The sequence below is a fragment of the Aulostomus chinensis genome, chromosome 15 (assembly GCF_037954235.1).
Source record: "Aulostomus chinensis isolate RoL2024-O1b breed Wild chromosome 15, RoL_Achi_v1.0, whole genome shotgun sequence".
In the NCBI taxonomy this organism is placed as follows: domain Eukaryota; kingdom Metazoa; phylum Chordata; class Actinopteri; order Syngnathiformes; family Aulostomidae; genus Aulostomus; species Aulostomus chinensis.
In genome coordinates this window covers 10,730,001-10,757,026 of record NC_141334.1, presented here as the reverse complement: position 1 = coordinate 10,757,026, position 27,026 = coordinate 10,730,001, and the positions used below count along the sequence as shown (strand labels likewise).

Here is a 27,026-nt window from a genome sequence, read left to right as displayed (position 1 = left end):
AAAATGCAGGCCAAGCCAACAGGTCTAGATCAGGGGTCCCAAACTTTTTCCCTTTGAGGGCTAAAACTTCAACTAAATGGTGGACCAGTAAACACATCCTGCACGGCTGTCCCTGCCTCGTTTTTTTTTTTTTTTTGCTTCACTTACACCAAACTAACATCCTGTGAACAGTGTAACTCTGCCAATTATGAAAATAAATATTACTAAATATTTAAATAGCACAGTAGCACAGCAGAAAAAGTGATTTTGATACTTTTTTTTTATTTCTATGATCATTAAAATGCCTTGTAAAAAAGATTCAGACAAAACGTTGTTCAAACTTCTCATCCTTTCTTTGCTCCTCAGAACGCCTCCGAGATATCTGGGACCGCGATCACTCTTCTGTTATTATTTATTACCTTGTACTTGAAGAAATACTTGCCAGCCATATCGGCGAATCAATTTCACAACTTGAGAAGAAAGAAACTATAAAAGTCAAATGGTTCCTAGGACCGGATGAATATACAATAACGTTTTATAAGCTGTTATTTCACCTTGTCACCCTGAATTACAAAGTATGTCTAGTGAATCATTTTTGAATGATCTGCCAGGAACAATGTGTCAAGCTTTAACCTCCCTGATGCTTAAGATAGACAAGGACAGGCTTCTTTGCAGCAAACGATTCAATCCAAAGCTCTCCAGCACCATCTCTGATGAGCAAACACTCAGGCTTCAGCTGTTCTGTTTTTGTTTTTTCAATACCCGGCTTGATATTATTCATGCACTGAGCTCTGAGTTTGGTTTGAGACCTGGCTGTTTTTGTTGCGGGAAAGATAAGGTTTAGTAAAAGATCTAATCTCATGGAACAAACTTTTATATTCAGCTCCTGTAGCTTTTGTTAAGGCACGATGAAGATAGATCAGTTTCTAAACTTTCAAGGGAGTGAACTGTGGAAAACCTTATTATTGTGAGAATGGCCAGACCTTTAAGGTTGGTACACAGATGCTCACCTTATCTTGCCAAAAACTGATGCTCATCTCCACTTGTGCTGAAACTCTGATTATTCTATGAAAGGTCAGTCCAAAACCCTGAGGGTGTTGAAATTACCATGATATAACTAAGAAAGAGAGACGAATATTCAAAATGTCATTTGAATCATTTGCCTTTGTATCCTTTAAATACATTTTTGGATGACTGTTCACACGTCGCGCCTGTCAAAGCAGATTTCTTGTTGGATGTGATGAATTTGTTGCTCTGAGTCAGACTGACTATGTTCTCGAGTCTGAGCTGATGCTGCAAAAGGAAACTAGCAGGAAAGAGACGTTCTCCCGAGATAGAAACAGAAGCACAGGGAGGAAAACCCATGCAGAGAGTGTGTTTAGAACTGAAATGGGAGGGAAGGACAGGCAACCTTCGTGCACAGGGAAGCCTTTAAGCTGAGAGTATTATGGAGCAAAATACGCTGTATACTGAGAAGGGTGTGAAAAGTATGGTTGCCATGGTGATAATGCCCTCTAGACATTGCTGCATGGCTGGTGCGTGCCACTGACTGCTGTGATAGAGAGCTTCAGCTTTCATATTTGATCTACTACAGGCACAATACTCTACACAACTGTGTCATTAACACACAAGAAGCACATGGCCGAGTTGATGCAAAAACAGAAAAGTCTCAGGAAGGCATACAAATGGCAGAAAGGAAAGGGAAATGGTAAAAAATGTAAGAATATAAAACTAAGTCTGCAAATCCTCCAAATTACAGAGGAAACAAACAGATGGAGGGGAAAAAAGAGCACCAGAGGAGCAGATCTATTCCTGCCTGCTGCTCTGAGCTCTTCTTCCCAATGACAAAACAAGCCGCTTTGATGTCTCTGGTGTTCCGTTCTCGCACCGAATCAGCGCAGTTACACAACATCTGCCGCTAAAATAAGGACAGGGTGAAACAAACAGACACACAGAGAGGATGAGGTGGAAAAGAGCAGAGGAGCAAATTCATGATTGCCTCATGCACATTCTTTTGGGATAAAATGAGAAATCTGCTCTTACATAATCGAGATCAGGCTTTACTGTGGCTGAGAGCAGAAAAACATTGAAAAACATGCCTGCCAAATCTACCCCATCTTGTTGTCCACCATGACAGCCAGGAGGGTCTGTCAATCATGTGCTATATATAGTAAAAGGGACGACGTTTGATGTTTCGGCATGAAATAAAGAATAATTTCAGGGGCAGTAAAAGTACTCATACAGATGTAACAATCTCCTCCTGCTACAACAGTCAGTAAACCTGACTGTGTTCTTATTATGACACCTAGTGTTGATTCAAGTAACTAAAGTGTCAGTGTCTCCCTTTTACATCTATATTTTCACTGTCTTTGTTCCAACCTTCACTTTTCTGTGAGATTCAATTCGAATCACACGGAGGACACCTGCTGGCTTTGTTTGGATGGTTCTCTGATTAAATTTGCATGCCTTCCATGGTGGATCTCAAAAAGTGGTAGAAATATCTGTTAGACCACATGGTGGCAGTGTTTCACAGCTGCAAGATGTGGAGAGACCCAGCAGCCACCATTCAACACCGCTCGTCTTTATACAACCACAAAAGTGATCCAGATAGGAAATGTTCCCCCCAGTTTAGTGGATTTAACAACTAGGATACGAATTCAAGGGTCAAACTCTGAAACAGACAGAGCTGCAGATGACTAATGGTAGACATGTAAACAGCCACATGTGGTTTAATTTGAGTCAGTCGACAACAGCAGCAGACAAAACCTCCCTGCAAAGCAATGTTTTCTTTGGTCGATACCAAACAGCAACACACACCGAGAAAACTGCTGGTGCAAAATCACAGGTTTTTGAGCTCAGTTCAGCTCTCGGCGGCAGCTTCTGTGACTCAGCAGCTGAGGACAAATCGACAGTGACAACACTGCTCATTTAGATGGGCTATTTCTGTCCCGGTCAGATTTAAGGTCTACTCCGTCAGCTCCTCCTTTTTTAGCGGTGGTGGTAAGTGAAGTACTGATGTGTGTGGCCACATGTAAAATAAGAAATACAGTTTAAAACCCTGCTGCAGTTTAACGTGTGTTGCCTGTTTGTGTGTTTGTTTGCTTAGTATTTCTCTGATAAGAAACAGAGGGAGCAGTTCTGAGACAAAGCCAAGCAACAAAACCACTAATCTCCTGCACCACAATAGACTCACAGTAGTTACATAGAGGACATGGTGAGGTCAGTATAATCCTGCCCAAAGAAAGAGCACATTTTGGAGGGATGAGCTGTAGCTGCACTCTGCCAGGGGAGCTTAGCAGGAACTGTCCACAGTGCTGAATCAACTGCAGCTGCCTGAGCTGCTCTGCAACACTTATCACCGACGAAGACAGACAGATGGATACTGACAGTAACAGATGGATGTTTGTATAAAGAGAGACATAAATGGTTCCTAAGTAAAGGAACACACCAACTTTTTGGGGGAAATACACTTATTAGCCATCTCCCCCAGAGCCAGACAATCAGATAAATATCCTTCCCTCCTATGCGTGTGTGTTAGTAGGGCACTAGTTAGCTTAGCATGATGAATGACAGTGGGTGGAAGTGTTAACATACTGCAATCAAAGATCATCAAGTAGGAAAGTTTCAGGATCTTCATTTATCTGGCATGATTATAAGCAGTTGCTGTCTTAACTCAAACTGTTTGTTTTGTCAAGCTAAGCTAAGCTAACTAGCGGTCATCCAGTCTCTGCAGGTCTCTTGCTCCTTAATGCAAAGATAGTGAACAGAAAAATAACTTTATTTCCCAAAAAAAGTTGGTGTTCCATTAAGACTGCGGTTTTAGACACGTATGTGGCCAAGATGGGACCTTAATCAATAATCAATATGACCACATAGCTTTGGCATTCTTTGCAAAGAACTGGCTAACGTTGTGTAGAAGCCTGTTCATCCGAGAGCAATGTTGTCGTAGCAATCTGTGCTTTGGTTTGTTTTTGTTCATTAAAACTTGGCTGGTGTGCAAATGAAAAATGTCTTTTAATTAATAATTTGCTTGATGAACCCCGGTTCTCTCACACACACACACACACACACACAAAGAACTCCCTGATCATTTGAGTTCAGCTCAATTCAGATACTTCTTGTAATACTGCGCTGTTTTTGAGCCCACCTCAGAAGCCAACTGGACCAAAAAGTGGTCCTGAATCAAAAGACCAACCAAAGCCAGCTGGAACAAACTAAGTCAGTTACTCAGTGCATTCTGGTAGTGGTAGGTCTTCTACCTTTTGCACAAAATAAGTACCACAGTTTGACATTGTTTTGTTAAACCATTTTCAAAATATTTGCACTTTTCTTCTGTAAAACCTTTTATACTGCTTCTTTAGGAGCGCATAGAGCAATGAAACCAGTATTCAGTACATAAAAAGGCTGTCAACTGACAACAAATCCCCTTCCCCACTCTCTCTCAAATGTCAAAATATATTTCTTCTTCCTCTTTGGGATTTTAAATAATGTCCTCTGAGACCAAAAGGAGAAACTGGCAAACAGCCATGCAGGCTGCCAGGAGGAGAGGTAGACAGAAATCGATCCAAAAGAGACAAGAGGAGAAGATAAAACCATCTGCAGCTCCGGGGAGGATTCAGACGTCATGTGACCTCTACTTGGCTCAATCAGCACATGGGCAATTTCATCAGACCAATGGGACATAACAAAGAGTGAATTCAGAAAAACAAAAAGAGGGAAAAGAGTGCAGCAGTGACATGTTAACTGCAGTGAGTAGCGCTGGTGTTGCTGCTTTCACCTCAAACCAGCGCAGCAGACTGCACACAGCCTGGCTGGCTCCTCTGTTACATAACAACTTATGTAACAGCCTCGACTCCTCACGAGGGGATTGCAAATTTACTTTTGAAGCTGTATCTGTTTGTTTCTTCAAATGCGAGTGCCTTTTCCTGTCATTCATGTATGTAAAGAGAACAAATAAAGTGGGACAAAAGGGCACGGTCCCTGAAGGAGACAGATCAGATGCATAATAGCAACCCGTCCCACCATGCATCTTGTTGTCCTCCGGCTTCTACTTCCGTTTAAGTCATTTCTTTTCTTTTGGGTTGACCTAAAAGTCATCTGACTTTGATTTAACTCCCTCTTCTAACCCAAATCACTCATCCTGATCACTTCAATCCATCAGGTCTATCAATGTATCCCCCAAATCATGTACCTGGAAAATGATGTTTCTGTCCCAGTAACCACCAAAGGTCACTGTTCACCCTGAGTAACAGGACCTGTTACTGAGTTGGATCTGAGTCCTACTATGCTGCTGGGAACATCCTCCTGTGGCAGCCATGTTGGATTGTTGATCTTAAACATCTCTTATATGCTTTGACAGATTTGTTGACACTGATACTGAACTGTTGATAGGATGCTTCATTTCTTATATATATTACACCTCAATGACTGTTTAAGCAGCAGCAGATGGGGACACAACCTGTCAAATGTAGATTTAGTTGAGAGAAAATGAGTGTGACAGGAAGTGTCTGAGTCAGACAGTGTGTGTGTATGTGTGAGAGAAAGAGAGCGATGAGAGCGAGAGAGAGAGAGAGAGAGAGAGAGAGAGAGAGAGAGAGAGAGAGAGTGATGAAGTTGGGGTGTGACTTCGTTTTGAACAGTCTGCCAAAGCTGGAAATGTCTGCATCCATCCTGATTTGGCAGCATATTCTCTGACAGCCCTTCGATCTGCTCCACAATCAGTCTCCGCTAGTAGACACACACACACACACACACACACACACACACACACACACACACACATACACACACACACACACACAACCCCCCCCCCACACAGACTAGCATGAACTTCCACAAAACAACAGTTCTAGTATAAATTCTGTGCTTAAATTACAAGTTATCCTCAGTGACATTTGCTGTAAAATTGTAGCAAATAAACTACTGTAGGTTCATCTCACACACACACACACACCACACACACCCACACACACACACACACACACACACACCACATACACATATTGTGAGTAGCTGTGACTCAGCAGATCAGCAGGAGCAGATGGACTTTGCATCCCACAATCCTCCTATGCAGAACAAAAAGTGACATCATGGATTTACATCTATCAATTAAAAACAGTTCAGTGATTGATTTATGAGCATAATCCCCCCCCCCCCCATCTTCATAATATGCTATGTTTTTTAGAGATGTTGATGCTGCACCCTCTCCTCCAGTCCCTGCAGAGCTGGATACAGACCAAATACCAGAGAGAAAGAGAGAGAGACAGCGACAGAGACAGAGAGAGCGAAAGAAGAGGATGAATGAGACCGTGAGAGAAAGACTGAGACAACGTGGATACAAATTCTGACGGTGCGGGGGTCAAGGGACAGACAGAGATGCCATATGTTGCAGCTCTTAGATTTGGCAGTGCACGCCGAGTGTGTTGATTAAATGAGAACTAACCAGCCGTAAAAAAAAACAAAAAAACGATGCCATGTTGACAGAAAGCTGCAGAAAACTGAAGCGGGGAAGATAAGAATGTAGATCAGATAAAGCATGGACAGCCGAAGGACAATACCAGCAAATGCGTTGATAGAAAGAAAAACAAACATTATTTCCATAACAGGATGTAGAATTATGCAGATGCAAACAGCACAGGTGGCGAGAAAATGAACAGAAAATGTGACAGGCAGTGAGAAGAAGGGAGCCGCAGAGAAAAGAGAGATTAAAGGATATTAAAAGCTTCAGCCTTGCCAACGAGAAAAGAAACAGGCCAGCAATGCAGCTTGAGTGAGAGCTGCACTGCAGAGAGTGAACAAGAGGTTCGTCCACATGCTCTTCTCCTGCATGGAACCTCATATGGCTCATTATTAAGATGGACTAGGCAGTAGCCAACACACTCTTATTAGGAGTGCAGGAAAGGACATGAAATGTATAATGAAACAGATGGCATTCAGCTAGTTTTTCACTCAAATCCAAGTGTTTGTGGATTACTAAACCCTATGTTATATTTATATTTGTTTCTTATTGAATCTATTTGACAGAAGTTTTCTAAAGTTCATAAAGTTTTCCAAATTTATGGTCATTTTGGAAATATAATCATAGTGTTCTTCGTATTTTGTCTTCCCCGCATACATAAATTAAACTGAATTATAGGACCACCTCTCGGCAAAGTTCACAACAAGCATCTGAAGTAAACATTAAATGGATCAATCAAGGAGACAGAAAAACAAAAACAAAATTGCAAATAAAATAAAACTCAATTTAGTCTGTAAAGCTAGTTACCACTATAAGTAAGTGAGAAATATGCTTGTATGTCAGTTTGAATAAACTTAAAGTGTTTGCATTATTTTGTCCAAGCAAGTCAAAGTTGTCAAATGCTGGACGCTCTGAGATCTGTAGTAAGAGAGCATATTAATGTCACAAAAGGATGCATCCAACCCTGGAGATGACTAAGTAGCATCCCTTCATGCACGGAATGATAGTTGCCTACAGTTAATGGCTACTGATGCATGAGCAGCAATCAGCATAAGTCCATTAAAAAGAGTGTGTGACACTATCCGTGCTTAACTATGCGTGAGCTTTGCGAGGCTCAAGGCTGACAGCTGGGGCCCAACATATGTGTGTGTGTGTGTGTGTGTGTGTGTGTGTCTTTGTGTGTAAACAGAGCTCAGATATATTAATAGGCCAGCCATGTCCGTGGTTTAAGCCAATTATGGGTCGTCTATCTTCTTGATCAGATCAATGCAGCAACAATATTTCAACTGTGCTACTCTGTGACATCACAGCTGGTTCATCGGCTCGTTCCTAAGCAACCAGCTGAAATCATCATAGAAACTGTCCAAGGTGAAGCGCTTCCTTAGAAATATGAAGATGTTACCAAAAGAGAGACAATGGTGCTAATAAACCATCTGTCAGATACAGTGAGGTAGTCGGTTCCTTCCTCAGGTGCTCCTATAACAGACAGAAATATGATATCCAAACTATCACAGTAGAGTAAGCTCTCAGCAGGGGAACCGAGTCTGGGGGGTCAGGTTCTCACAGCGAGTCCTATTGTTTCCCCTCTACCACCATTTCATGATTAGCATCAGTTATTTCCAAATATGAAAAAGAAGCGGACATATAACACCAGTACTGAGAAAAATGAAGATCGAAAGTCACATCTAAATAATTAAACATACATTCTGGTGACAAACAAAAAAAATTGCTGATAAAAACCAAAATTGAATTATTAGTATCAATACTGGGATGCCTGATCTCTGTAAACACACAAACACACACATTTATGAAGTAATAGGATAACAGTTGACTAAACACCTGTAAAACAGACTTTAAGCTGAATTCTCTCTACATATAAGCCATGATTTAAGGATGTCAGAGGAGTCCTCACATTTGTACATGAATTACCATTACCAGCCATTTTCCCTGCTATGGCTGCATCACATTATCCTGAATAGCTAAACAAGCCATTTCAAAGAAAATTCTGGGTTTTGAGCCCCGGCCTGGGCACAGGATCTTTCTGTGTGTGAGTCTGCATGTTCTCCCTGTTCCTGTGTGGGTTCTCTCTGGTACTCCAGCTTCCTCCCACAGTCCAAAGACATCAAGAGGGGACGAGGCTGATTGATACTCTAAATTGACCGAAGGTGTGACTGTGAGTGTGAATGGTTGTCTGTCTCTATGTGTTGGTCCTGTGATGGACTGGCGATCTGTCCAGGGTGAACCCTGCCTCTCACCCAAAGGCTCCAGTCCCCCCCACGACCCCTAACAGGATAAGCGGAAAAAATGGATGGATGGATGGAAAACTCTTTTGGACTCAGGGGAGGAGCCAGGCACTCTTCAGCACCCGTAGCTCCTTCTAGCACCTGTAATTATCACATTTATATTCAATAGCTACTGCATGGAAAACTAAACAAACATGTAGCCAAGTCATCTTCTGCATTCCTTGAAATGAGAAGAGACAGAGAAAGAGAGAGGAGTAGAGATGCGTGTCTATACATCCTGCCCCAGCATCTCTGTCCTCATTAGAGAGGTTAATGAAGACAAAGAGCTCCTGTTCAGCTGCGCTCTCTCTCTGTCTCTGTCTCTCTCTGTCTCTGTCTTTGTCTCTCTCTCTCTCTCTGTCTCTCTCGGCTCTGAAACTCTCCTGGGACTCAGCGTTACTGGCAGCCAGGCCCAGAAACCTACTTCATCCAAAGGCTCAATGTCTGACACAGCTGAAACAACAGAGCTCAAGTGTACACACACACACACACACACACACACACACACACACACACACACACACACACACACACACACACACACACACGCACGCACACTACTTAACCCTCAAAGTAACTTTATCCTGGTGGGCACTTAGGTAATTACCTTTCGCACACTCCTGACATTCTATAAGGTATATTCAAGTGACATTAACAAATTCTATGCAAATTCCTCCTCCAACCATGGAGTATTAGTGCCATTTCCAATTTCTGTCCTTCAGATACAATATATCTAGACATAGCTTTTGTGACATTACCTTGATTTCTCCCTCTTATGCTGTTGTAAAGACTAATATGACTGTTATGATTCTCTCTGTAATAGTCCAGTTAGCAAGGACACATTTTGTGGGAACAGGCTTATGCGGTGTTTCTGCTCTGTTCAGGTTTTGTTCACACCGTCTAAATCCCACCAAAGGTGAACCAGACTGGTTCACCTTCTAGTTTCCACATCACGAATCCACATTTTACTTTATTTTCTAGACTCTTAAGTCCATAATCACAAACAAAACAGTCTGAATGCATTTACGAACACCCCCCCCCCCCCCAAAAAAAACGAGAAGAGCTTGGTTCTGCACTCAGCTCAGCCAATTTGGCAGCGAGCGTGTTACCATGCCTGGAGGCCCAATCAATACACTGTCTAAAAATAGCATAATAGTCTTACTTCCAAGAGGGGTGAAGCGGGCGAGAGCAGCATTTATTGTGTAATCTCCAAGATAACCGTAACCAATAGCAACCACAGAGTTAGAGAGCATTGAGCAAAAGTTTAATCCTCAACAGAAGCTTTCTGAGGGAAAACCTGAGCTGGGGATTCTTTTATCGTCTGGTGCTGGTGCTAATCAGGACCGACTTCCTGCTGGGTGGATCATTAAATAGATGGTGAGTGGCGGGATTCAGATGTATAATTGGCAGAAGAGAAAATGGAAATGAAATGACCCCCCCCCCCCCCCCCCCCCCCCCATGGGGCAAGGACCACATTTATGAGAATGAGTTGCAAATCGGGCCATTTCAAAGATTGTTAATGCTGCACCACATAAAATCTCTGGATGCCCTTGACGTCCCACTGTTTCAACATATAATGGTGTCATTCTGATGGAGCTGCAGGGGAAAGAGTGGTTCTGTTTCACCACATTCAATAACTACAATGTGACCCAAAGAGAGAGAGAGAGAGAGTGAGAGAGAGAGAGCGTGAGAGAGAGAGAGCGTGAGAGAGAGAGAGCGAGAGAGAGAGAGAGAGAGAGAGAGAGAGAGAGAGAGGAAAGAAGAAGATGAAAGATGATTAGGTGTCACTCTGACTCCATCTTTATCTGTTCTGGGAAACACGAAGGTGTTTGACTGACACATCAGAGCTGCAACAAGTCTCTCTCTCTCTCTCTCTCTCTCTCTCTCTCTCTCCTTCTCTCTCTCCCTCTCTCCTTCACTCCAACCAGTCCAGCCACCCACCGAGAGTCTATTCTTCACATCAAAAAGCAATTTTCCGTGGCTGATGTCGCCAAGTGCTTGCTCATGGGGGAATTGTTGGGTCCATTAAATAAAATTAGAGAGTAGACTCACTGTATTTATGTATGTTGGAGTAGACTAACTCCATTTGAAAAGTATCATGAGATTACTTTTGTTGGGATTTGGCACTGTATGAATAAAAACTGATGACTTGAAGGAAATTAATCATCAGCTGTTTTGATAATTGGTTCAATGGTCTGTTTTCATACAAATATGTCAAATAATTGCTGGCTCTAGACTCTTAAATACAACAACTTCTGCTGCTTTTTTGTCAATTATGACAACTGAAAAAGAAGACTTTGGTACTGTTGTGCGTTGAACCCACCCTCTAATGGCTGAAGGAGAGGAAACCATGAGGAGAACATGCAAACGCCACACAGAAAAGACCAGGAACAGCAAGCACTCCAATGTGGAACCTTCTCAACCTTCTCGTTATGAGGCAACAGTGAGCCACTGCGCCTCTACAACAGAAAACTGCAGGAGTCTCTGGGTTTGGCCTGATTTAAACACACATCACTTTGGCTTTAATAAAGACAAACATTTATTAAATCATCTTAACATTTTACAGACCAAACCAAACAAGGAATCATCAGCAGATTAATCAGTGGTGAAAGCAGTCGTCAGTGTTCGTGCGTCAGTAACGGACAATATATAGTCCAGTGTGCATGTGGATTTGTTTGGAGCGAGCAGGCATAGATGCTCTAAAGCGTGCTCTTTTCTCTTTTTATAGCATCTCCACAGCTGAGAGAGGGAGCTAAATAGGTGGGTGGACTATGTTGGGGGGGGGGGTGACTCAAATTCATTTCTGTGTTGGGAGGCAAAGCACTGGCACACACCACTACGGCGTGGGTGAGAAGAAGCCAGACTCCATTCATAGATTTCTTTCATCTTTACCTTCTGTCGACCTCTCAGTGTCTGTGGCACTCTTTCACTCAGCAGCGTTGGCTATGAGCAGGGGACACTAATGTTCTTCATTCATAAAAGGCTCATGAAAGAGAGATGAGAGTACTGCAATTAAATATTTAAGAGTTGTGATCCTGCTATCAACCTGTTGATCCTAGTCAGCATGGTGCAACACCGATTCAACAACCGGCTCGCCTCTATGATTTAGAATTCTTCTACAGATGACCAAAACAGCAATAGGGAACATTTCATCTGCTTCAATTCCCTAGAACCGCTCATCCAACACTACGGCTATGAAAAGGTGCAACCTCATACTTCCTGCTTTGAGACACTCACCAGTTTACCCTCCAGCGTGTAGATCTTCTTCACCACTCCAGAATCAAGCTTGATGGCATCAGTAATGTCGGTCAGGACTTGCTCGTAGGAATGAGCCGTTTTCTTGTTCAGCAGGATCCTCACGGCTTTACGGGGCTTCACTCCGCTCCGCACCACCGTCACGAGTTTTGGACGTATGAAGTCCTTAATTTCACGGCTCTCTAACGCTCCAGCTTTGGCGCTGCCCAGGGAAGGAGGTCCTCGGGAGGATGTCGCCGAAGCCTTGACGTTCACCGACCAGTTGGGGTTCACGTTTTTTGTGTAATCCACCTTTTTGTAGGCTTCAATGGAGCTGCAGACGTAACTCTCCCCTGCGGAGGTTAGGGAGGGCGAGCAGAGGAGAGGGAAGAAAGCAAAAAGGGATGTTGGTGTAGAATATTCTGAGGCCTCTACCCTCTTTTTTTGCAGATATACTTTATAATCTCATGCAGAAGATGATGTCAACAGGTAAAACAGATCAAGACATTGCTGCATCTCATATGGCCATCAAAGAGTGACATAATCTACACAATACAACCAAAACAAGGGTCAATCTGCATGTGAAGGGCTTTTTTTTTTGTTCCAAAGGAAACAAGTTGCATTGGGTTGTTAATTATACCATAAATTCATCTCAGCTCTGTTGTCATTTGAAGGGAATGCTATTCATGTCCTCGATGTGCAAAACAAACCTTAACTGTAACCCAAAAAACTGCAATAAAAATGGATCACCCATGGACATCCCTTGACCACCCATGACCTACTCATGGAGCGGCTAAAGGTTGCATCCCTTAACGCCAGACATTTTTTGAACAAATTAAAAAAAAAAAAACATTGGAATGACTTGACATATTTTAGTCTCAGAAAAAAGAAAAAACAAAGAGGAGAAGGTCACTTATTGTGGCACCTGACAGGCTATTATTAAATCAGTAAGCGGCTGGTTCCGGACTCTATATTGAAAGATATTATTATGGATGCTGATGGGATCATGAGTCCAGACGCTGCGCTGCTTTTGTGGAACCCACAGAAGGGTGAACTCAAGGTGCGCTACTGTCTCCTCACCCTCTATCAGCTGCTCAATACTGGTGATCCTCTTGGAGCCGTCCAGGCTGTAGATGGTGCGGACCCCCTGTGGAAGGTTGACATTGTCGGACAGGGAGCGGGTCAGGTCCGCCAGCAGCGCGTCAAAGGTCCGGAATCTGTCTGTGGAAATGGCGTAAACAATCCCGTTGAAGTACCGGTCTCCGTTACGGTAAAAGCGGACCTTCTTGGCTCTCTTCTCCGCCGTAAGAGTCTTCAGGGTCCGGGTTCGGTACAGGCTGCAGTGGGCGCTATGTGTGGGACTCTGGACCCCGTTCATCCTTGCGCTGGAGCGGCTGTGTCTCTGACCTTTGTCCCGATCGTCGAAGTGCTCCATCTCCATCTCGCTGCCCAGGCTCACGAGTACCGCTGTACTGTCTGCGAGAAACACACACAAAAGGGGGGAAAGTTTTCAGTAAACAAAAAGAGCTGTGGGAAGGCGAGCGAGGAACGGGTGGCTGAGTGCCGATCGGTGTTAGTCTGTGGCGCAGGTCTCAAAATAACCCCCTAATGACAGATTAAGTGCTCTAAGCCGAGCAGTGGACAGTATGCTTCATGTCTGACCGGCCGAGCCTGGTCTTTTTAACGTCTACACGGATGACGATCGGTTTATATTGTCCCCTTTTTAAACACCCAGCAGCTTTGCGCACACTAGTACGCGCAAACTTAGTTAAAATACGACACTTTGGAGACGAGGACGCAGCTTCGAAACCGACCGAGAAGTGACGACAATGGTGCAAATAAACACTTTGATAAGAGACATTACCTACGCGAGCTGTTAAGGCTTCTGTGACCTCCAGTGTGAATGAATATTTACGTCCCAGGAGAGATAAAAATAAAAACTCCACTGGGTTTAGAGGTTGACACCGGATGGAGGAACCGTGTGATACCGTCCTAGCTGCAAAGTACCCCCCCCCCCCCCCTATGTGCACCCCTTTGTTGTCCGGCCGATGAGCTCCAGTACCACCTGACGCCACCAGTGTGTGTTGCCGATATGTATATGTGAGTGCGTGTGTGTGTGCGTGCGTGCAAAAAAGCAGAGGCTGGTGTGGAGATGGACTAAGTAGCAGCTGCGTCCCCTCCCATTCTCTTTTCAACCCACTTCCTCCTCCACGTCACTGTGTCGTGATTTTCATTCAGCGCTCCCACCTCTCATTAGGATGCAGACCCACGCTTGCAAAACGTGCCGGGGTTGCTCGTGGTGCTGCTCCTCCAGCCCCCAAGCAGGTGGGGAGTCACTCTACCCCCCATCAGTGACCCCTAACAGCTTTGAAAGCCTCATCCTCTGCTGATCTTTTAAGAGACGCAAAATGCCACATTTTCAACCTGCTGGTGACAAAAAATATAGCCCTTAAAAGAAAAAAAAAAGTTCTTCTGTTGTGTTTGGACGCCAAGACAAACCAGATGAGATTTTTTGATTAATGTGTTATCGCGAGAGTAATGATGTCAAGGTCTCCTGCCAATGGATTGATTTCTCAAGTTGTCTTTAATTTACATCTTTTCTCTCTTACTTGACTGTAATGTAAATTCAGTACCTTTTACTTTTAATAAATCAGTTTAGGCTTTTGTTATATAACACTGTAGATGAGGTGCACCACAGCTGATTTTTAAACAACAATCAAATCAATCCAAAACAAAAAAAAATGATCCATGATCATTGTGCTCGATGAGTTTGTCATGGAAAATGGCCTTTTATTTTTTTCAAGACAATATCATTTAACCCATTATCACAAAAAAAATAGCTTAGTCATCTCTTGATGATACAGAAGTTAACATGCGATCTCCATATAATGACATTAAGTATTAAGTAATTTGAAGAACTGCCCTTCGGGGCCTTTCAAGTTCATTACCTGAAATAACTGTAAGATAATTTGCATTTGTTGAGACATGGCACAACATTTTGTGCATGATTTAAAAAAAAAACAACTATAACCATAATTTAAAACAATACAGCTCTGGGCTATATACTTATTTTAATTTTACTAAAAGGATAGTTTAATGGTCTAGGTTGAATTATTTAATAAAAGTTAACAGTAAACTCAGAGTAACTATTTACAACAATGTTAAAGTTGTCTAAGGTATTGATTTATATAGTCTGACAGTTTACAAAGACATTAACAATCAATTAACTACTATGAAAGGCTATAAAGTGTTGCTTTTTATCATTTGTTGACATGTTAATCAGCAGTTTTGACATGTTAATGAAGGTAAACACAAGTCTAATATACATCTAGTGTTTTTATCAGTTTATCAGTAAGACCTATTACTGTTTTACCGCAGCTCCCATTTGCTGATAATAAACCGTAATAACCAATGCAATGCTTCTAGTAATGACAGTAATTCTTATTAATGTCCATCCATCCATTTTCTCCCCCTTATCCTGTTAAGGGAAGGTCATGGGGTGGGGGGGGGGGGGGGGCTGGAGCCTATCCCAGCAGCCTTCGGGCGAGAGGTGGGGTTCACCCTGGACGGGTCACCAGTCCATCACAGGGCCAACACATAGAGACAGACAACCATTCACACTCACAGTCACACCTACGGTCAATTTAGAGTATCAATCAGCCTCGTCCCCTCTTTGATGTCTTTGGACTGTGGGGGGCTCAAACCTGGAACCTTCTTGCTGTGAGGCGACAGTGCTAACCACTGCACCACTGTGCCGCCCTCTTGTAATTGTATTCATTAATATCTATTATTTCATTATATAATAATTGTATCCTCAAAGTAAAATGTTACAGCTACATTCTGGCTTATAAGGATGAATCTCATCTGATCAGTACTGCTAGTAGTACACAGTGCAGTGTTAAATATTTGCAGGATGTTATGTAATACACACACTCCTTAGTAAACACTAGGGGTCTCAAGGTAGATGAAATTATGAAGCAGAGCACTCACTCTGGCAAACATGGTACATTTCTACTAAATTCCCCTTTGGAGACTCAACTGTGATTACATTTATGAATGACTTTGACTTAAACATGAAGATCAACAGGACGCTACAAAGCTGTGAGAGATGGAGGCAACATTTGTGTCACTTTATCATTCTTTTCTCCCCCTTATCCTGTGGCTGCTCTGTTGTATGTGACAGCAGGAAGTGAACTCTTGGAGCAATGGAGGCAATAAAGACTACTGACCCACATTTTGGTCCCCGAGAGGCCACCCGCTTCTATAACCACTCCCTGATGGAGTGTGTGTGTGCGCGTGTGTTAGAATTTATCTGTGCCAGTGATGACGAAACAATTACCCACAGTTTAATGTACAAGATTGCTAAATATGTCAAAGCTTAATGAGGTGTAAACTATATTTGTGACAGATTTTTGTTTTAAAAGATTATATATAAATATATCTTCTCAGCTAACAGCATTTGAGTTGCATTCGGCATGTAGAACCCTTCATGTGAATACATCAGAATGTGTGACAGCCACAGAGAGATCACACATTTCTATTCTGAGAAAACTAACACAGGGACCCAGTTTGCGTCATAAACTGGGGGCTGATGCAGTGATCCTGTCTAAATTAATCCTGGGGAAACAGGGCACACGTTGGGGAGAGTGTTGTCAGACCAGCGCAAGAAAGATGGAGGACAGGGGAAGGACAAAGTCAAGGATTTAGAATCAGGGCTGTGGTCTCGTTTCAAGTCTTAGGGCCCAAAAGTTGAGATGACATTACTTGTGTGGATAGATCAGGATTGGGAGACATGTTTGTATGATACTTTTTGAAGTGATCAGGCAGAGACACAACAGTTCTATAATCTTGTATCAGATAGATTCGGGCTCAAATGAGTTTACAGACTTTTATAACAGCAGGTTCTCCAACGGGCACATTGAACTCCTCCATCTTCTTAAAAAAAGAAAAAAAAACCCACAAACAAATATGCTTCTGGCAAATTCTCCTATTCAGAGCTGCCTCTCATATTAGAACAGATTTCCTACGCCGACACTCGTAAAGGCGGTCAGTGGGTGGGATGGAGGTGGCGGGTTGCTCAGCAGATGAACTACAATTGAGAAAGAGGTGGGTGTGGTGGCGTTTATGTAATGGGACTCGTAGGAGGTGCTCTTAAAGAAAACCAGTGGCACTGGAAATGTCAGACCAGGCAGGCTCGCTCTGAGTATCTCGTTGAAACAAAGAAACATTTATAAATGTAAAACTTCATAACATCAGATTAGTCTAACCCTTTCTGCCCGAACATAATCGCCAAATTATGTAACCACTGAACACTACATTGTTCCCTCTTCTAATTATTTCAGGGAACAAAGTCACGAAAAGCTGAAGGATATTCTTGCTCTAGAAATATATTTTGATATTCCAACACATTTCAGAGGACAAGAGTATCAGCTGTTTTTTTTTTATACTATTCCTGCCTGTTCTGCACTCTGCCCGTTTTTGCACCGTGGGCCCGAGAGGACGGAAATTTCATCGATGCTGTATGCCATGCACGTACAGTATATTTGACAATAAAGTTGACTTTGACTTTATTCATCTGTTTTATGTCAGGAGAGAAGACGTATAGCTTCAGTAACTTTTGCCACGTTGCATTTTGTTGGGTGATCCTGCCTCTGGTGAAATGTGTGCACACAGCTGGAATCATGACTTAGTTGTATGGATCTGGCCCCTGCTCTGAGTTAGGGGGCGTGCTTCAGGTAATGCTTTAGGGTGGGCAACCTGCTTCCACGATAGGATTTCTTCTCCTCTCGTCTCTCTGATGTCACTCCACCACCACCACCACCACCATCTCCTCCTTTCACACCAACGCCTCCTCCATCTTCTTTTCCTATCTTAGAATCATCTTCTGACTTCCTGCTGGCTTGCTTTTCTCTGTGCAGGAATAGTAAGGAAAAATACACAGGAGGTGAATAAATGTCATGTAATCCAAAAAATAAATAAATAAAAATGGTCTGAACATTTTTTCAGTAGACACATGTCTGTAGTTGCACATGGAAAAGTGGCTGTGAGCTGAAACACCTGTAAACACATCCAAGAATACAAACATTTTTATATGGTTATTCATTGCTATGATTCCCCAGATTAACCAGCACAGGCACAAATTTGGTAAAGCTCCCTCTAAAGGACACTTAAAATAGTTCCTAAGATAACTTCACCATGATGAATCTGGTGCACCAGGGTGAGAGGGTTACAGCCTGAAAACATCACTTGTGCCGCAGTGGTGTCATGGTGTGACCTGTCTGACTGACAGTATCGTTCAGCTATCAAATTGAGATTTTCCTGCGTTTTAAAAAAACAACAACAACCTTTTCTGGATGTATGACCGCACTCACACTTGCCATCTTAATTGCAGCGAGAAATCATTGTGCAGCTGCAGTGATTTGGTATGTCTACTGAGCAGATAAACACTGCCATAGACAACAACGTGCCCTGCTTTCCTATCTTACTGTGATGTGGTTTTGATAACAGACTTTTGATGTGTCAAACCGATTCTATCAGCTGAGTATACATAAAGCAAATCTAGTGGGTACCTGCTGCAAGCCTCAGCAGATCAAACTAACTTGATTTGTGATGCTTGCGGTTTATACTTCAGGACTTGAGGGAAACTGCTGAACCAGGAACTACAAGCATAGTCAAAAAGGCACCGTACAAGTGCAACAGCTAGGCAACGTTCCATAGTTGCTTGGCCAGAACTCCAAAGAGCCTAACAAAGAAAAAGCAAAAGAAAACACTTGCTTTGTGTCACTTTCTCGTTTTCTGACAATTCAAGCATGAACTGGTACAGAAGTGGAAAGTATGACTGGAGTTGTTTTCTTTCTTACTTCAGTTCTTGATGTTCGTGACATACAGGATCACATGATGCCTGTTACAGCCAGGTTAAATGAATGCTACATGTTGTGTGGTGATTGCTGCTGAACACCTGAGGTCACAGTTAGGTAACCACAGCAGTCACACCGAGGGAGTCACGGGTGAACAGATGCAGGGGATCACGGGCCAAACCTCCACAGCTTGTAAACCACGCAAGTGTGTGTGTGTGTGTGTGTGTGTGTGTGTGTGTGTGTGTTTATATCTGTTAGTCTTAGAGGTGTAACTGTACAAAAATATCTTATCCAAGTTATTGTGCCCAAACTTATTAATTGTTAATATGCTAGACAATGTTAAAAAAGAAAAATTAAAAAACACCGCCACAGTTAAGCAGCATTCATTCACCTTCCACCAGGACTCAGTCATCCCATTTTGAAATCTTTAAGTAGGTGCTTTTTTATTCATAAATTAGGTTGGATGAAGAATATCTGAAGGCAAATGTCAACATATACAGTAATTTTGTTTCATATGATTGTGCTTACTGTAGATACGTTGTCAGTGCTGTGTTGCTGACCTGTGTTTGCTGAGGATGGCCTTCTGCGGCTGAGTGGTGTATTGTCTTCTTTGGGCATCCAGGGTAGAAGACAGCTGTGGCAGTGGAGTATGCATGAGTGCTTACAGCAGGTCCCATCTTATTTAGTCATCACTTCACAGCAGATGTTAGCCAGTAACGTGCTAGAAGACACTACTAAAAATATACCTTTTCCTTGTATTTGATTTCAGCCCTGCAGGAAACGGTGCTGCTGCAGCATAAACCAGAATGTCCTTGACTCACCTTCTCAGCTGCTGCATGTTATATAATAAACTTGAACAACATTAGACAGTGAGATCATAACTCTCTCCCCACACAGCGCTGGCCTTTAGTAACACTTCGCCACGGAGGTATATGTTTATACGGTAACTCTGGTGTTGATGGGATGAATGGGAATGCTTACCTTAGCAATTTCTGAGAGATACGCTCGCCTCTCATCATTGGTTTTATGAAACGCCTGATGTTTGAGAGAAACAAAGACGGTCACATTTTGCCGCTTCATGGATGACACTTGTTAGTAAAAATCTGTCAGCTCATGAGCGCAGCGCCTGTTGTGCAATTGTGTGTATTAGTGTGTATTTCTGTGGTAATGAGAATCCGATTAAAACAAGGATTACTAGCAGAAGTAAAATCTGTCTGTTCAGCAGAATAACTATCAAAGAACCTAGTCACTAAACTAGTAAGTGCTGGTCCAGTTGCAGAAGTGCAGGACAAAGGGTTAGCCAGATATTTTCTAATGATGTCTTCTGTTTTATTACTGTAATAAATATATTTTACCGGGGGGGGGGGGAATGAAAAGCTGCTTGTCTGAGAAATACTGTAGCAGCAGGCAAATGCCTCTAATACAACATTGGAGATTCAAACCTTTCCCTCCTGCTGAATCCTGAGATGGCAGTCCATCAGCTGACTCTGGAGGTCCGACTTCTCCTCAGTCAGGAGTTTTAGGCGCTGTCTCAGTGAATCCTGTTGACAATAACAGCCTGATTTTTAGAAAATGTAAGTAATAAGGGGTTGCTTTTCACACCGTTCCTCTAGTTTCAAGTCTATTTGGACTGGATTGCACTGCTGATCAAATTCTCTCTAACAATACAATATAAAAGTGGACATTTCCAAATTAAACACACTGCAGCAGAGACTTTTTAATAAACTGGGTTTTGAAACATGATATCCATTTGGTTCAGAGGACTTTCATTCTTTTACTTGTAGCCAGTGTTACAGTGTGCTGTTTGTGCTTCACTGTGTAGAGGGACGCATGTGCAGAAACTGAATGGAAAACTGTTTTCACATTCATCGGTGTAAGTGAAAGAATAATCGGATATAAAAGGCGGTTCTATGATATAAACATGATTTGTGACATCATAACTATTTCAGAAGCTGATTCTGGGGGTTCTTTGATTCACTGTAAGTAGTGTGTGTCAATGCCAGTGTGTTTTAGTGTCTGTTTCTGCATCACAGCACAGCATTTAGTGACTAATGCATTACTGACATATGGATGTGTTCACTGTCAAATCAATTATGCCCTCACATTTATGGATTAACGGAAGTGCGTGTGCTTTACAGCAGCAGCATCGGTTGTATCTGAGAGAGCTGCGCCGTCGCTGTGTTACTAGAGAAATGTTCACATTTCCTCAAGCTACAGAAACAGTCACATACTTTCATTTTGCCAAATGAATTTTACATTTCCCCTCTCTCTCTCTCTCTCTCTCTCTCTCTCTCTGGATTTGAAATTGCATCCATATTCTTATAAAATTCACTGTCTATCTCATTGCCGCGATCACAAACTACCTACAAACTTTCACATCACTGAGATTCCTTGGGTACACTAATGAGCATCTTTCGGTTGAGGCACACAATCACACATATGTAAACTGTACTGCACACCCTTTCTGTGGGCATTCACGTGTGTGCTAAAGCATTGTAATTAGTTTGCATTACTCTCCCACGGTTTGTAAATCCTGTGATTACAGTGCTGTGATTAAACTCGGGTTTATTCAGCCAGTATCAACGGGAAAACAGGGGCCAGCTGGCATGGAAATCCTCTATGTCTGTTGATTCTGTGTCTCTGGCTCTCTCTGCTGGTGTCATGAGTGCACTTCTAGCTCTCTGAGGCTCATCAGTGTGTTCATCCACACATGAAAAAAAAATACAACGAATACAGACAGCATGGGTGTAAGAAACAGGACATCTGTACTCACGGCTGGCATTTCATCGTAAGATCGAATAGAGGCCAGTCGATCTGTGGAAGACATAAGTGAAGAGTCAGTGTGTGTGTGTGTGTGTCTGAGCAGGATGTGTGTATGCATTGCAAATATATCACAGTACAGTTTCTAGCTTAAATCAAAACAGAAAATCTTTTTTTTTGGGGGGGGGGGGGTGAAGAATCACTTTAAACAGAAGTGCCCCAAAATTCTTAGCACATGCTACACACTTCCACCAAGTTTGGTGAAATACTGGTGCAAATAATTGCGGCCGAATTAGCAAAAGAGGAGGAGGGTTAGACGGGAGGCTGACACAGTCCAAGAATTTCTCGGTCTGTACAGTCTTTGAGAAAAAGACAACATCTTGTACTTTTCAACAGATTTTTCCACAGCGAACGTGAAGCACAACCCTACTTCTAATAATACAGGCTGTTTTGGAGAAAAGTGTGTTTGATCGCTTTTGACTGCTTTCTCTACTGTTCCCCTGCTGGCATGTGGGGAGGAGAGATCTATCGGCTTGTCTAGCTCCACAGATGAAGGACAGTATTTACCAAAACACTGCTGTCACCCTTTAACCCTGGATTGTGTATCAAACCTTTCTTTTTCCTATTTTTATATCTTTGGAGAAAACTGTCAATACCCATGTGCTTCATCCCAGTACAGTCATATATTCTATTTTACAGAACATCATTTATTTTTCTATTGTGTAGTAACTCTTTCATGGTCAAATCTAATCAAGTCAGGGTAGTTCCGTTAAGACAGACATAGGCGGTGAACGTACCCATGGGGTTTCCACGGAGGTCTTCTAGTCTCTCATGAATGAGTGAGATTTGTCTCTCCAACTGTCCGTTCAGCTCTATCTGAGTCTCATATCTGGTCTTCCACTCGTTTCCTGGTGTAGAATAAACAGTCTCACTCACTCACACACACCATCAAATACTGACATGGTCTGTGTTGATGGCAGCTAGGACACATTCTGCTACCTTCCACAGATGTTGTCTTACCTTCTCCATCAACACTGTGCAGTCTTTCCTGCAGTTCACACATGGTGCTCCTCAGGTCGCACACGGACTCCTCCAGCATTTCTCTACAAATAAACAAGCGACGTCGTTTTAAGATTTTTTAGATATTTTTATGTAGCGGGGGAAAAAAAAAACATTTCATGTCGCTAATATCCTCGAAAGTGATTCAGTTAAACTTACTTCACTTCCCTGTCTTGTTCGAGCTCGGCCTGCAGCCGTGACAAATCGTATTTGCTATAGTCGCTGTCTCCGTTCATGTTTCTGGAAGTCCGACATCAATCTGAGGAAAAGTTTGGCGTGCGAAGTTTGCTCCTCGGGTTTCCGTGGTTACCAGCGTTTCCGGTTCGTCCAGTCCGACACAACCCAAAATCGCGCGAGATTTGAAAACTCAAACGACTGGCGTGTTGAAAAATGATTGTGAACTGACATAATTAATGATATTAATGAGGTGAGAGATTAAAAAGCTTCACCTGTCTTATTTTTCACGTTGGATTTTGCTGTAGTTCCAGTTAATTTGTTTTTGTTTTCGTTGTAGGCTGTCATTGAACTGTTAATTTATTTCTTTATACATGCTCTTAAAGTCTCAGGTATTCTACATCCTAAAATATTCAAACATAAACTTGAGTTACAGTATGAGTTCCTGTGCTGTTATGCTGTATAACAATGTTTGTAAATGCATTTGTTTGTAAATGATTGAAAACAACCTTTAATGAAATTCCCATCACTTCACCTGATGAAGTCAGAATATCCCAAATCCTAAAATATTGAGTTCATTATACACTGAAATATATATTATTGATACCATATATAAACTTAAACTCTTAAAAGATATAATAAATGCCTTTGAATGCCAATCATTATATGTGTGTGTGTGTGTGTGTGTGTGTTTTATATTTTAGCTCCTTCAGCATTGCCACTGGAGTAGCCATGCAGGTTCAGTGTGCCATCAATTTTGAATAAATCCCCAACAGTGTCACCAACAAAGCACCCCCACACCTCCTCATCCATGCTTCAAGGTGGGAACCATGCCTGTTGAGAACAATCGTTCACCTGTTCTCTGTTGCACAAGACACGGCGGGTGGAACCAAAGATCTCAAGTTTGGACTCGTCAGACCAAAGCACAGATTTCCACTGGTCCAAAGTCCATTCCTTGTGTTTCTTCGTCCAAACAAATCTCTTCTGCTTATTGTTTTTTCTTTAGTAGTGGTTTCTTAGCAGCTGTTCATCCATAAAGGCCTGATTGGTGCAGTCTTCTTTGAACAGTTGATGTAGAGATTTGTCCTTCTAGAACTCTGTGTGGCATTTATCTGGGCTCTAATCTGAGGTGCTGTTAACTTGTAATTTCTGAGGCTGGTGATTAAGATGAACTCATCCTCAGCAGCAGAGGAGACTCTTGGTCTTCCTTTCCTGGGGTGGTTCTCATGTGACCCAGTTTCGTCGTAGCACTTATTGGTTTTTGCAACAGCACTTTGAGACACATTCAAAGTTCTCGTACTATTCCGGACTGACTGGCCTTCAGTTCTTAAAGTAATAATGGACTGTCATTTCTCTTTATATGGCTGATTGGTTCTTGTCGTCATATGAGCTGTAATAGTTGTCAAATAGGGCTGTCAGCTGTGTGCCAACCTGATGTCTGCATGACACAACTGATGGTCCCAACCCCATGAAGAAGGCAAGAAATTCCAAAAATGAACCCTGACAGGCAAACTTGTGAGGTAAAAACCATTTCGGGTGATGACATCATAAAGCTTATTGAGAGAAGGCCAAGGGTTTGCAGTGCTGGCAGCAAAGCAAAGGGTGTCTATTTTAAGGAATTAAAAAAAAAAAAACCAACATTTAGTTAAACAATTTCTTCTATGCTACATAATTCCATGTATCTTACTTCATATCTTTGAAGGTGTGTCCAAACCTTTGACTGGTAGTGCACATAAATGTATATTCTCTAGCAAGCCTGCACTAGCTCAAAATCATAATGTCAACTCTTACATTTTACAATATGAAAGTCGGGCCATAACCAACCTTGTGAGATTAATAACTTATAACTTGTAAACAGACTTATCTCTGTCACCTTAGTTCAATACAGTGAACTTTGGAAATAGTTGACTTATATCTTCCTTTCACCAATCCACCAATAAGGAGATCGATCAGTTTGACTCTATGTGCTTAATGTCCTGTGGAAATCTATGTCTTCTTATCCTCCTGTTTCTTCTGCACCTCCATCTCAACAGTCTCTTCTTGATTTTCCTGTTTCTTTGCCTTCTTCTCTTCACTTTCCTCTGACTGGTCCTCTGAGCTCTTCAACATAGCCTTGGCCGTCTTCTTGCCTGCAGACTTCAGGATGGCTTTGATGCCCAGATTGTCAATGTTGAATGCAGTCACACCGACATTGATCACTGACTGTAGGCCAGTATCTGTGGCTTGGCCCGCATCATCACCGTACCTTCACCATGAATTACATGGAGGAGTTGGGGAAGAAATAAAGCGGTACAGGAAATGAGGATGTGGAAAGGACTGAAATGCTGTATCAACTATGTGACAAGGGTACTGTTTGTATTCATATCAACACAACAGAAGTGTACAAAAAAACATATTCATAGACATATTTTACTTTGTTGCAGTTTTATTGGTAAGAAACCAGGGTTACAGATAGTAACAGCCAGACCACCACCACCCAAGCATTTACATGGAGCTGCAGTTGACATGGACACAACCAGAAAGACCCGCCAGAGGCTTAAATTACACCAAATTAAAAGAAAACAACCTAAAATAAATTATTTGCCCAAATATAAATCAAGTTCCCCCAAAAGCCAGTGTTATGAAACAAAAGAAACCTTTCTGGAGTTATTTTCTGATTTAAAAAGTGTAAATGAAAGAGAAGAGTCAGTGGTTAGTTCCCACGTCTTTGCCTTTACTCCCCATGCAGTCACATGCTGGTGGACATGTTTATTAGATTCTCTAAGCCCCTAAATCTGAAAAGACATAGGTCAACATTAGTTCACCGAGAAGAAGGCAACCAAAAAGTCTCAGGAGAAGGCTGAAATCAACATATGATCACGATATATTGAAGATCAGAACATTTCTATTAATGAAACTTACTTGTGCTTCACAGTTGTGACCGTCTCTGATGCAACACTTTTCCCAACAAGCTTTGCTCCAGTCTCAAGACTAGACCAAACAGTCGAGAAACCTGGTGTGGGTGGAAATGAAAAGTAACCAACTTAAAAAAAAATTGAGGAGGATTTTGACCCCGAGCTATGAATCCAAACCTATGCCACTTGTGTGAAACCTCCATGTTTGAACATAAATAGCAACAACACAAAAATTGTACATGAAACTTCCATGACACTGGCACACACCTTGAACACTGCTACAGGCCACAAACTTGGCTCCATCTAGATTTGAAGGTTGACCGTCTTTTCTCGTCTTCATAGACTCTGGAATGAGCTTAGCGCCGTGTTTCTTTACATGGGGAGCCACTTTCTCTGCCACATGACCCACCACTGTACTGACTCCATTAACTTTAAAAGTATAATAAATGATTATACAGCAGTTAGATAACACAAAATGAAGGCTAAATTTACCACTTAAAATCAGCGCTCAAAAATTCTAGCAAGCAAATCAATCTTAAGTTATGTCAAAACTAATTGTTATAGATAACACATTCATTCAGTAATTGTTATCATTGATAATTATAGACTTTATGTGCTTACCTAAGTACTGGCTGACTCGCACAGCGCCCCCAGTGGCCTGTTTAGCCACCTGCAGCCCTTTGGTGACCCGAGGGCTGACCTCTGACGGTGTTTCCTCAGGTGTCATGTGGTCCCGGATCTTGGAAGCGCCTTTCTGAATAGCTCTCCCCGTGGCTTCTGCTCCTTTTATGACCCCTTGGCTTAACCGCGTAGCTCCTGGAATTAAAATTTTTCTGATGATAAATGTCATTGTTGGCCAGCATGGTGGTGCAGTGGTTAGCACTGTCACCTCACAGCAGGAAAGTTCCGGATTTGAGCCCCAGTTGTGCACAGGATCTTTCTGTGCAGAGTCTGCATGTTCTCCCTGTTCCTGCGTGGGTTCTCTTCAGATACTCCGGCTTCCTCCCACAGTCCAAAGACATCAAGAGGGGACGAGGCTGATCGATACTCTAAATTGACCGTAGGTGTGACTGTGAGTGTGAATGGTTGTCTGTCTAAATGTGTTGGCCCTGTGATGGACTGGTGACCTGTCCAGGGTGAACCCCACCTCTCGCCCGAAGGCTGCTGGGATAGGCTCCAGCCCCCCTGCGACCCTTAACAAGATAAGCGGTAGAAAATGAATGGAATGTCACTGTCATATTTTCAATGCAAGGATGTAGCTTGTGTCTGTAGAGCTGGAGAATTAGCAGAGTTAGGACCACAAGTCTGAGAGCCTAAATGGTTCAAGCCT

The 27,026-nt window shown here is 42.4% G+C and overlaps 3 protein-coding genes across 7 annotated transcripts in view; all 3 read right to left on the bottom strand.

Annotated features, from left to right (window-relative positions):
• LOC147248655 (serine/threonine-protein kinase DCLK1-like) overlaps window positions 1-13,951 on the bottom strand; it is a 44,238-nt gene extending 30,287 nt beyond the window's left edge. For both annotated transcript variants that reach the window (XM_086179440.1, XM_086179442.1), the window contains exons 1-3: window positions 13,817-13,951; window positions 13,033-13,428; window positions 11,956-12,305 (exon numbers count right to left, since the gene is read on the bottom strand). In XM_086179440.1, coding sequence (XP_086035566.1) covers window positions 11,956-12,305; window positions 13,033-13,393 — 711 coding nt within the window. In that variant the 5' untranslated portion in view covers window positions 13,394-13,428; window positions 13,817-13,951. The remainder of the gene's footprint in view (window positions 1-11,955; window positions 12,306-13,032; window positions 13,429-13,816) is intronic.
• Window positions 13,952-15,041: 1,090 nt separating this feature from the next.
• ccdc169 (coiled-coil domain containing 169) lies at window positions 15,042-22,962 on the bottom strand. 2 transcript variants are annotated; one of them, XM_086226212.1, is made up of 8 exons: window positions 22,788-22,962; window positions 22,590-22,672; window positions 22,367-22,477; window positions 21,583-21,623; window positions 20,252-20,350; window positions 19,791-19,844; window positions 19,370-19,443; window positions 15,042-17,862 (listed from the first exon to the last, which is right to left on the bottom strand). In XM_086226212.1, the coding sequence occupies exons 1-8, from the start codon at window positions 22,862-22,864 to the stop codon at window positions 17,670-17,672; spliced, it is 732 nt and encodes a 243-aa protein (XP_086082338.1). In that variant the 5' UTR covers window positions 22,865-22,962; the 3' UTR covers window positions 15,042-17,669. The 2 variants fall into 2 exon arrangements, with proteins under 2 accessions (XP_086082338.1, XP_086082339.1); XM_086226213.1 differs by lacking the exon at window positions 15,042-17,862 and adding an exon at window positions 18,552-18,694.
• Window positions 22,963-23,321: 359 nt separating this feature from the next.
• The window catches only part of sparta (spartin a), a 9,019-nt gene continuing 5,314 nt past the window's right edge, over window positions 23,322-27,026 (bottom strand). For 2 of the 3 annotated variants that reach the window (XM_086226208.1, XM_086226206.1), the window contains 4 exons: window positions 26,318-26,512; window positions 25,964-26,125; window positions 25,704-25,794; window positions 23,322-25,047 (listed from right to left, as the gene is read on the bottom strand). In XM_086226208.1, coding sequence (XP_086082334.1) covers window positions 24,789-25,047; window positions 25,704-25,794; window positions 25,964-26,125; window positions 26,318-26,512 — 707 coding nt within the window. In that variant the 3' untranslated portion in view covers window positions 23,322-24,788. Of the gene's footprint in view, window positions 25,048-25,197; window positions 25,577-25,703; window positions 25,795-25,963; window positions 26,126-26,317; window positions 26,513-27,026 lie in introns of those variants that run through there. The other variant, XM_086226209.1, reaches the window with a different exon arrangement.